General features: G+C 45.2%; 1 protein-coding gene across 4 annotated transcripts in view; it reads right to left on the bottom strand.

The window, feature by feature from the left end:
* Nucleotides 1-4,752: 4,752 nt before the first annotated feature.
* ANKRD28 (ankyrin repeat domain 28) overlaps nt 4,753-12,161 on the bottom strand; it is a 730,284-nt gene continuing 722,875 nt past the window's right edge. For all 4 annotated transcript variants that reach the window (XM_086942193.1, XM_086942192.1, XM_086942190.1 and 1 more), the window contains exon 28: nt 4,753-7,741. In XM_086942193.1, the coding sequence (XP_086798319.1) occupies nt 7,455-7,741 (287 nt within the window). In that variant the 3' untranslated portion in view covers nt 4,753-7,454. The remainder of the gene's footprint in view (nt 7,742-12,161) is intronic.

Here is a 12,161-nt window from a genome sequence, read left to right as displayed (position 1 = left end):
ACTACGCCAATTCACTAACACTGTGGGAGTTGTGTACCTCCTCACATGTGTTTGTGACATACACTATGTAGGAATGACCACTAGAAAAATAAGCACGAGAATCTGCGAACATCGCAGCAACATCCGGTGCCACAGGGCAAGCACCAGGATGACAGCACATTTCAACGAAAAACAACACTCCAAATGATATGAGATGGGTAGTCCTAGAACACATGAAATCATGTGAGAACTTGGAACAAGCCCTTCTAGAAAAAGAACAGAGATGGGTGTGCAAACTCCGCACAGACACCATAGGACTGAACGACAACATACCGTGGGGACAGTTCCTAAGATAATGCACACTGTCCACACAGATAAGACAATGTGACAGAGGGCCATGAGCTAATCCCTCCAAGAAAAGGAGAGGGAAGCAACAAATAATAAGAAAACAAACTTGTAGAATGAAAACTTGGGACAAAATGCATGTGTTAAATGGTGTGATAAATGGTATGTATGTATAATTGTCCTTTTTTGCACGAATCCACACATTGTCCCCAAAAGAAGCCCAAGAAGAACTTTTGCCAAAACCACCACAAAAAAAAAAAAATATATATATATATATATATATATATATATATATATATATATATATATATATATATATATATATATATATATATATACAAACTTATCGATCCTTCAGTTTTCCCATTTGTATTGAAAAATAGGGAAGTAATACTGCCCAATTCAAAATAGCCGACGGATCCACAACCGTTCGATACCCACCGTCCAAATATTTAAATAATTTTTCTAACCCTCTCAAAATCCTTTATTTAATAAGTGGGATATGGGAAATAAGTTAATATTTTTTTTAAATGCAGTTTTCAATCTTAAGAGCCAGAGTGGAATGGCGCACGAGACGTGCCAAGTGACTGCCAGCAACAACGCGCACTAGTCTTTTCCTCCATGCAGTTGCGGTGACTTGGCAATCAGTAAACTACAAAAACAGCCTGAGGCTCAGACACGCTAAGATGCGTTCAAGCCTGAGACTTACAGGTCAAACTGAGGGAGGGCAGCCGGGCAAAGAAAGAACTTTTTCTTTTCCAAACAGGAACCGCGTTCGAAACAGGAACCTGTATCTTACTTTTAACTCATTTTTGCCCACATTTCAAACCACCGTTTGAGTTGAGTGAAGCCACGGCACTCTATTAGGTATTATACCATTCCCTATTTTTACACCCACAGGGTTCTACAAGCCCCTCCACCCAGGCAGACCATGGGGCATATAACTGCTACTAAAAAGTATGTTTTTTGCACAAACTGGTGTAATGTTATATGTTATGTGTGTCAATAAGTGTGTCCAGTGAAACGAGTATTTACGATATGTTTTTAACAAATATCCTTTGAACAGAAACAGCAAAACGTGACACCGTTGGAGCACTAACCACTGCCTGATTGTTTTAGGAGCAAAAGAGCACTTTCCATTGTTTTAAATTTTATAGGCACCAACTACATTGATTAGACCATGACCATGAACTGCCCATTTGGGCAGGCAATATGTATTAATATGCAATCTATTTTTCTCCCACAATACAGATACTGCGGTTACAGCGTTAACCGTATGTATAAGTGAATTGCGCATACAATAGGTGTGCTTTCTACATTTTTCTTTTTTCACCTTGAATTTAGGTTTGTTCACAGGAGTGGTACACATGGGGCTGGCCCCCATGTTGTCCTGAAGAGGTGTAGGGAACACCTCGAAACAGAGGGTATATTAGGGATTATAACCACATAAGTTATTTTTCCTTTCATCTACCCCTTTTTATCCTACCAACGAGGAGAAGGAAAAAAAACTTTAGCTTACTAGTCAGGTATTTTTAACTCTCGCAAAACACCGCTCCTCCATACACTGCACTACACAGATTCACAAAACCAGTGCTCCTATGTATCCCTCGCTAGTCTTAGCACGCGCCAAGCAGTAGATGCTTGGGATGGCCCCAATGATTAAGCATGTCACCTAGGGGCAACCCTGGGTGAGTGAGGGGACTCAAGAAAAGAAATGTTCTTTTATGAGGCGCACCCAAATTGGGTAGACCTACAATCTCTGCCTGGCTAGGTTCCTATGATCCATTACATATGGATTTTTGTGTTGTACTGTAATGATCTAGGAGGTAGAACCTAGCGGCATCCTCCTTCTCCCTCCTTTTTTGAGAAGTAAGAACAGTGAGAGCCATGCAGGCCACCCCACCCTGGACTCCCCCGGGTGCCCAAGAAGAGCTGGAGTAAAAAATTCACAGCTACCCACTTTGAGAAAAAAAAAGGTCAATTTTGAGTGGAAAAATGTGACATTCATGTTATGTTTGGGCCATTTTCTGCCGTGGGCACTTAACCTACCCACACAAGCGAGGTACCATTTTTATCAGGAGACTTGGGGGAATGTCAGGTGGAAAGAAGTGTGTGGCTCCCCACAGATTCCAGTACCTCCCATCACAGAAATGTGAGGAAAATATGTTTTTAAAGTCAAAATTTGAGGTTTGCAAGGGATTATGGGTAATAAAAAAAAAACCTGTTGGAAGCCACACAAGACACCCCACCTCGGATAACCCCTAGGTGCTGGCTGAGTTAGGGTCCAAAATATACAGCAACGCACATTGGCAAAAAAGGGTCAGCTTTGAGTGGAAAGATGTGATGCATTTTATGTTGTGTTTTGGACCATATCCTGTCGAAGGCACAAGACCTACCCACACAAGTGAGGTTCCATTTTTATCGGAAGACTCGTGGGAACATAGATTAGTAGACCATTAGTTATTACCAATTGGATTTCACTGTATTTTTTCCTTTGAAACTTAAGCGAGTGTATAAGAAAGAAGACATTTTGAAAATGACCCTATAAATCCTACGCTAGTATGAGTACCCACAAATTCAGAGATGTCCAAATAACCACTGCTCCTAACCTCCATATCTTGTACCTATTTCAGAAATACGTAGGTTTTTTCACTCTACATATTTCACCATATGAATTTGTCTATACTCCGTATTCCATGAAAAACCACTGTACGGTGCAACTCAGCTGTTGGCTCTGGGTATCTTGGATTCTTAGAGAACCTACAAACCCTATAAATCCCCGCAACCAGAAGGGTCTAGCCGACATAATGGTATATTGCTTTTGTAAAACAGCCACCATGACAGTTACCGTTGATAATGTCACTAATTGCTGTTTTTTTATACCCATTTTCAATATTTTATTTCAACAGTTATTTTCCTTGGGAAAACCTTGAAGGATCTAAACATATGATCATTTGCTGAATTCAGAATGTTGTCTACTATTCAGAAAGCTATAGCTTTTTTGAGTCACCCATGCGTTGGGTCTCAGACTGGTTTCCACCACAAACTGGAAGTAGGTTGAGAGCACAAGAAATAGAGAAAGTGGGGTACCTCTTTGAAAAATGCCTAAACTGTGGCACAAAAGTAGATTTTTTTTGTTTCAGCTCTGCATGTTCCTGAAACCTGGTAAGATGGCGACTTTAGCACAGCAAACCGTTCATTGATCCCATTTTAGGGAAAAAACACATTTGTTAAGAACGTTTTTTTCTTATTTTTCTAAAAATAATCTCGAACATTTGCTATATTTTGCCTATTTTGTTGGTCCCCTCAAGGGAATCCACAAACCCTGAATACCTTTAGAATCCCCAGGATATTGGGAAAAAGGACACACATTTGGTGTGGATAACTTATGCAGAAAAAAGTTGTGGAACCCTAAGAGCGAACTGCACCAAAAAGCCGAATAAGGGGGCAGCATCTAAGAGGTTAAAAAACAATAGCAGAAGAATTGTAAATCTAACAGTGTGGCCATGGATTTTTTGCATTACTGATGACAACAGTTATATTAAGATTTCTCCCAAAAGGAAACCATTCAACTTTGCAAGCATTCTTGGATATAATCTGCAGCTAAGCAGGATCTGGATAAAAAACAAAAACAAATCAACATTGTCACAATACCTTGACTTTTCTCACGTGATATACTTGATTTTCAAGTTTGACCCTTGGGACCGAACACAGTGGCAGCAAATTAAATCTTAATATGGTGCTAACAAATGAGATGTTCTTGGTTCCAAGTGTACATCGGGGAAGGATTTAAAAACAGACAAAATATTGCTATGATCGCAGATTCAACCACAAGACTGAATATAGGCATGTAAATCGGGTAAGAGATTCCCAATACAAATTGAACAATTCAGGTCATTGACTGCAGAATTAGCCTCTTTTAAACTGACAATTTATGTGGAGACTGAGTGGATAAGAAGGCCTATCTCTGTCCCAGATAATCTAAAATGTGTAAACAATTGACAGCATGGTTCCCCTCCTGGGATCCTGTCAATGTCCATGTGGGCAAAGTGGAATCTGCATCTGTCTGCTCACTTTTGGTGACAGTTTCATAACACTGCAACTTCTTGGTCAACCCTTCAAAATTCACTCAATAACTACTCATGTTACAGCTTTTGGCAGGATTCCGAATCTACCAACGGATGTTAAAAAACACCCCTTTCTTCGCTCAAGTTGGAAATCATTTGAAACCTTCCTTAGCCTTTTCCATCTGTTCAACCTTTATCATTCCTCTTATGGTTGCCTATTTCTTTTGTTAGCATTTACAGTATGCAGACTTTGGCTTTATATAAGGACAAGTAAAAAAACAACTCCCAAATTACTGCTGTAGTGAAGCAAAAACACCACATCACAACCACCACCACAAAAGTACTGTACATGAGGCAAGTGGATTGTTCATTAAATACAACTCACATCTGGGTTTTATTTATACTCCATAAAATATACAGGAATCTCCATGTCTGAAAGAGTGCAGAGAATGCAGTAGGTAAGCAGTCGCTATCCTATGTACATGCGTATATCAAGTCTTCAAAAAACTCACAAAAAATATCAAATAGATCAAAATACTGTCCCGTTTTCACACTTTGTGTTCAGAAAACCAGCTGCTTAGTTACAGTTCTCTTAGTTTTCCAGTATCACAATACAAAAAGGACTGGTGGTGATCGGGGTTGATTGGTTGCAGACCTTACCTTTACACGCTGGAGTACCGGGCATGGGATAAGCAATTTAACTGGTAAAATTAACAAGTTTAAACACAAACCAAACAAAGCTGAAAATCGTATTAACTAGACAAACGTAAGCTTCTGCTTGACAACCAAGAAAATCATGTATCAGCAGGAAAATATTTTGCAGTTATTTGGCCATTTATTGGAATTCTAAGCTCCAGGCAGCGAATTCACCGGGATTAAAGTCTTCTAAGTTTCTAAAGGCAAAGAACTTTTTTTACCCTTCTCTCCCCTACACTCTACCATCACATCCCAACCATAAGCTCACACTCTTTTCACAGCAGGGGTTTTAAAAAAAAAAAAATCTTCAAAATGAATCAAAACCACACTAGAGGAACATGGTACATCCGGATCATAAGACACCAAGAGCTGTTGAGCCAGGGTGGTATGGTAGGGAAGCAGAGTGGTCCAATTGGACATTCGAGAGAGGAATGGGACTGCTTTTGTATGTCAACATATACACAAATGAAAAAGGAAAGGTGGGGATGTTGCTTCAAAAGTCCCCACCACGAGAACATAGCATGCATCTAAGGAAGCATGCTACACCTGCCGTTGTCTAAAGCCTTTATAAATCTTGGGGGAACTTAACTTGCACCCAAAAACAAACATGCGAGTATTGAGCAGACTTGCTTAAAGCGTGGAAGCGTTACACTATACAGACTGTGAAGTTGAAATGTAGAGTCCCTACAAAGCACAGCTACTGTTGAACATGACAAAGCCACCCACTGAGGCATAATAATGGAGATTGGGGTGGATGTGGTGAATCTCACAAGAGTGGCGTACTCGCTAATGCGCGAAGAATACTGCATTAGTCTTACGGTGGGACCATTCATGTACCTTTTGAGCCAAACAATCTTCACACAGGCCGAGGGCCCTTGATGGCCACCACTTTCTCATCCCCTTAACTGCTGCTCAGATACAGCTCTGCAAAAGTGGCCATGGGCGCTCGTATGCCATTACAGAGGACACCAGAGAATGTGGGCACAATACTGCAGGTAACTGATTCTTATACTTTTGGGAGTGATCCTGTTCCAAAGGCAACCCAGCAGCAGTGAAAAGAGGGAAAGGAGAAAGTGGAAAGGCCCCAACATTACCCCAAATGTACTAGACCAGCCAATCGTAACACAATGAGAGTACTCAATAGGAGAAGTATACCAGTTCAATGTGGAGGGTTTCACCAAAGGTAAGCTAGTGCAAGGATCTAATGCAATGCTCTTCCCAGGTGAAATGTTACACCATACTCTGGTGAAGAAAAAAAAATACAGCATCTCGAGAAGGAGCAATTCCTGCCTTTCAACTCTCGAATCCTACACACTTCTGCACTACACTCATAGTAGCTGTTCATATTCTTTATGGATGAGTAGATCTTGCAGCTAGACTGGTTTGTCCTGTTCCAAAAAAACTTGCCTATTACCGCTGGGCACCTCTGAATGAGTGAACATGGGCTCTTGTTCTTCCAGCGAGCACACCACCTGTCATATTCTTAAAATAAACAATTCAACATAAAAACCAAGTGTTAAAAGCTAAAACTAAGCAACCCCAAATGGTCCGAGTCCTTAAAAAAATACCCTGTACACAAAGCTTAAACTGCAACTCGGCAGCTGGCTTAAATGTAAAGTTTTAGCATTATAAAATTATGTGAATTTCATTTTGTCTCTTCCGCCCAATTGACACTTCCCCAAAACAGATTTTATTCATTCACTTTCTTATATTTGAATTGTCTTTGAAACTAAAAGGAATAACTGAACACAACACCATGTCCTGCCACCGCTCTCAAGACCATAGAGGTTTGGCTGTTTCTCCACTTCCAGTTTTGACATGAAAAGTAATGAATCTCAATTTACAAAAAAACTTTAAATTATTTGGTCCTTTGGCAATTTGCTGCACACACAATGCCTATTGTACCACACTTGTTTATTGCCTTTAAATCACCTTGTCATCTAGAAAGATTTGTACAGCTGGTGTTGCTCTATTTACAGTAGTGTTATTGTAGACCAGCCTGGGGCACATGGCCGCACGTCGCTGCTCCGGGCACCACATTGTAGAAACAACAAAATAAAATTCTATGGACATTCATTGCTTTAGTTCTTTGTCACGGACCTGGAAACTGTTGAGCTCCTATTCACAGATGCAACTTGCCCAAAGAATACAAATGGCGAAAAGCCCCAAGTCTTCAGGGGCCTCCACTGCAGCTTAGTTCCTCTTCTTCAAAGGCATGAGTGCTTAAAAATCTTATAAAACCATTGCGGTCATCCCTGTGGCCAAGAAATCAAGTGCATTTCTAGCACTTGAATCTGATGAATGTGGGCGGTTCGCGTCCTTCCCACATGCCCGGGCTCCTCAGCACGACTGCTCTAAGTGACCATCTCAGTATGTCTCAGAATCCGAATCGTTCAACTCATCATCCTCTGGGTAGGGGTAGCCATCTTCCCGGCTGATGCTGTTGAAGTTACAGTAGGAGCTGTGTTCATTTCGCACAAGTGGCAGGGAGTCGAAGGTGACCGTCTTAGAGGTGTTTGTATAGTGGTTGATGGCACTCAGAGTCAGAGAGGGAAGCACGCCGCTGGAGGAGACAGGCATCATGGTGGCCAGGATCAGAGCTAGACAGTCAGCCACATCCTTATTGGGGGCACAAGCCAATGCTGGGGTGTAACCTGAAATATGAAAGGAAACTGTTAGCAGACCCCTTCGCAGTGTCAATTGGAGATCTGTCTCTAAAAATGCAATGTTCTGTTGACCATTTCAACTTACTATTAAACCTTTATGGCCTTTCGTCAGCAACATGGAGCAGAGCACGGATTATGGCATAAATACACCTCCAATGTATCCTCTTGCCCTACTTCACACCATAAAAGATGCCTCTCTCCATAACAGACAAGATAAGACCTGGAGAATAACTTACTTCCGGTAGCGCCTTTTCTGTTATAGACTAACTGTAGATGACTCACCATGTTAACATCCTAAGGTGTCAGACAGGATCTGTAAATTCTTGTAGCAATTACTTTGTACGCCCAATCCGTCCCACCATGAATATGGCATTGGTTCCCCTATATAGGGGCCACCAACACACGCTGATGGCAGTATCTGAACTCTGTCCATGACAGCAGACATGGAACCCCTAGAAATTAATAGGTGAGTGTGCAGATGTGATCAATTAATAGAACCGTATCAATGGACAACATGAGTCCATTCAACAGACACCAGCGAGGTCAGTGAGGAATCTGCAGTGAGATAGAGTCTCTACCAGAAAAGGCATTACCAAATGTAAGTACCTTGTTCTTCTGATAGACTAACCAGAGATTCCTCACCTGTGAATATATACCACAGCAATACCGCCACAGTGGTGGGTCTGTGGAATGATCAGACGAATCGTCTAAATCCGCCAGACCTCACTATCCAGACAATGCTTTGTGAACATACGGACCTACACCCACGGAGCGGCCTTCACTCTGGTGTTGTGAGTGCACAAGCCTTCTGGGCGCTGCTTCTTTTCTAGCCCATAGCAGATCTTATGCATGGTACAATCCATATTGAATTTGAAGAATGGTCTGGAGCACAGATGGGAAGTAACAAATCAGCAAACGTGCGAACGTAAGCACAGAAATTGGCATAGGTCGCTATCCCACACCATTAGTATGTTATATTTCCTATGTTGACAATGAAAGCCTGATTCGGCCACGGCATGCCTAGAGTGAGGGGACTGGAGTAGTTTGTTTATTATAGTTTGTTCGCAAATTATACGTCTGAGAACTCTCACCTAGATTTGGCCGGAAGAACAAGTTACTTATATTCGGTAACAATATATCTGTAAGAAACAGTAGTTAGTATTAGATTCCTTACCTTAGAATATCCCCAGGCGTCAGACTGGATCCGGAAACTTTTGCGTAGCAAAACCCCTGCGCGTCGGTAGGAGTCGTCCGCGGCTCCGTGTCCGGCGTAGTTAGCGCCAAAATGACGTCGCCGGAGTATTTAGACGCTGCCCTCGCGCGCTGACGTCAGTTCTTATACACAGCTTTTCCGCGCCAGATACGCAGAGCCATGATAGAACCAACACTGGTGCCATGACACTAGGGCTCTGAAAGGGGATGACCTTAACCCTAGATATCGGTTCGCAGAACGGGGAGGATGGGTGGGTCGGTAAGGAATCTAATACTAACTACTCTTTTTTACAGTTTTATCATTACCGAAGGTAAGTAACTTGTTCATCTGAAAGAAACAGGTTAGTATTAGATTCCTTACCTTAGAATAGATACCCCAGCAATACCAACCCCGGTGGTGGGTCTGCGAACCAATAATCACACCAGAAAGTCCTGGAGGACGGAACGGCCAAAGAAGCCATCCCTCCGAACTTGACTGTCCAGGCAGTAGTGTCTTGCAAACGTGTGCAACGAGGCCCACGTAGCTGCCTGACAAATGTCCTGCAAGGGGACTCCCCGGCCCCGGGCAGGATTAGCCGCCGTGGCCCGAGTAGAATGGGCCCTCAGCCCAACAGGAGGTTCCTTTTTAGCCGAAGAGTAGCATGCCTTGATGCACAAAACGACCCACCGAGAGATGGTCCGTTTCTGCACCGCCTGTCCCTTCTTAGTGCCCACATACCCAACAAAGAGTTGGTCATTCACCCGGAACTGGGGTGTGCGATCTAGATCGCATGAGAGCGCACATTTTGGGTACAGACTGAGTCGCTTTTCCTCTTTAGAGGGATGCGGAGGCGAAAAGAAGGTGGCAAAGGTGATGGACTGCACGATATGGAAGGCTGTGACTACCGTGGGCAGGAAAGAGGGTCTTGTCCGCAACACAACCTTGTCCGGATGGACAGAGAGGAAAGTAGGTTTGGAAGTAAGAGCCTGGAGCTCACTCACTCTCCTGGCAGAGGTGATGGCAACCAGGAAAGTAGTCTTCAGAGTAAGAAGGTGAAGAGGACAGTTATGAAGTGGCTCAAAGGGAGCGCACATCAGATAGGTAAGAACAAGGTTCAAGTCCCACTGAGGCATCAAAAACCTATTTACAATTGGGGACTTGAACAAAGATGGCTGATCAGGTAGCCTTAAGAAGGCGGAAAGGGCAGAAAAGTAGCCCTTGATAGTGCCCAGAGCAGAGGCCTGCTGGGCAAGAGAGAAGGAATAGGAGGACCTCAGAAAGAGGGGCATTGAGAGGACCCACAGCCTTTGCTGTGCACCATGCCACAAATCATCTGTTCCACCTGCAGGCGTATACCGACTTCGTGGAGGGACGCCTGGCTGCCAGAATCACAGTACAGACTTCAGGAGGCAAGTCAAATGGCCTAAACTGTCGCCGCTCAATCTCCAAGCATGGAGGTGGAGACTGACCGGTTCGGATGGAGGACCGTCCCCTGCTGCTGCGACAGAAGGTCCTCCTGAAGAGGCAAACGAATCGGACTGACATACTGAGTAGCTCGGGATACCAGTACCTTCGAGCCCAGTCCGGAGCCACAAGGATGACTTGGGCCCGGTTGTGCTTTATTTTCTTCAGCACTCTGGGCAGAAGTGGTATAGGCGGAAAGGGGTACAACAGACCGCAACTCCACTCGCGACGAAAAGCGTCCCCGAGCGAATGCCGCCTTGGAAATTCCAACGCGCAGAACTGATGACATTGCGCATTCTCTTCGGTGGCGAATAGATCTAACCAAGGCTCTCCCCACTGCAGAAAGAGGCCTTGCGCCACATCCGAGTTCAGACGCCATTCGTGATCCATCATGCACATTCGGCTGAGCTCGTCCGCCTCGGCGTTCAGAAAACCTGCCAGGTGTTGAACCACCAGGGTCACTCCCTGATGTTCCAGCCACTGCCAGAGGCGCAGAGCCTCCTGGCAGAGGGTCCACGCCCCCACCCCGCATGTTGCAGTACCACATGGCGGTGGTGTTGTCCGTGAACACCTGCACTACATTCCCCAGAACAGAGGGGAGGAATGCCTTCAGTGCTAGACGAATCGCCCGCAGCTCCAGAAGGTTGATATGGAGCCGGGACTCTGCCGGAGAACAGAGGCCTCTGATCTCCGCCTCTCCCATGTGGCCTCCCCAGCCCTAGAGGGTCGCGTCCGTCACAACTACGTGCTCCGGTTGGGGAAGGGAGAGGGATCTGCCGCTGACCCAATCGCGGTCCATGAGCCACCACTACAGCGGTCTTGCAGTGCCCTCCGAGATCAAGGACATGGTCGGACAGGTTGCCCTGATGCTGGGCCCACTGAAACTTCAGGTCCCACTGCAGAGCCCGCATCGGCCACCGGGCGTGATGCACCAGAAGGATGCAGGAGGCCATCAGCCCCAGAAGCCGCAGCGTCAACCTGACAGAGTCCCGGGATAAAGGCTGAAAGATTGGGATCAGAGCCTGAATATCCCGAACCAGCTGTTCGGGAGGATAAACCCAAAACTGCGCTGAGTCGAGAACCACTCAGATGAAGAGAAGCTTCTGAGAGGGGCACAGGTGTGTCTTCGGCACATTGATGGAAAACCCCAGCTGGTGCAGGAGGTCCGCCCTTGTCTGGAGGTGGCTGACGACTGTCGGGGGCGAGCCCGCCTTCACGAAGTCCAGTCGTCGAGGTAGGGGAAGACCAAAACCCCTAAACCTGCACAGATGAGCTGCGACCACCGCCATCACTTTCGTGAGCACCCGTGGGGTCCTGGTAAGGCCGAAGGGGAGCACGGTAAACTGAAAGTGCTCGTGGCCTACCGTGAACCGCAGGTAGCGCCGGCAGGACAGGGATGTGGAAATAAGTGTCGTGCAAGTCCAAAGCTACCATCCAGTCTCCTGGGTCCAGGGCAGCCAAGACCTGAGCCAATGTCAGCATTTTGAACTTCTTCTTCCAGAGGAAGCCGTTGACGTTCCGTAGGTCCAAGATAGGGCGCAGGCCCCCTTTGCCCTTCTTGGGTACCAGAAAGTAGTGGGAGTAACAACCACACCCTACTTCCATCCCAGGAACGCGCTCGATGTTCCCCTTGGCCAAGAGGGCCGTAACTTCCTCTTGTAAAAGTTGCAAATGATCCCCCAACACGCGGTGGTATTGCGGTGGCATGGCTGGAGGGGTCGCCTCGAAGGGGAGGGAGTAGCCCCTTCGGAC

The sequence above is a fragment of the Lissotriton vulgaris genome, chromosome 10, assembly GCF_964263255.1.
Source record: "Lissotriton vulgaris chromosome 10, aLisVul1.2, whole genome shotgun sequence".
Classification (NCBI taxonomy): Eukaryota; Metazoa; Chordata; class Amphibia; order Caudata; family Salamandridae; genus Lissotriton; species Lissotriton vulgaris.
The sequence above is the reverse complement of the archived record's forward strand: the minus strand, read 5'-3'. Positions and strand labels throughout refer to the sequence as shown.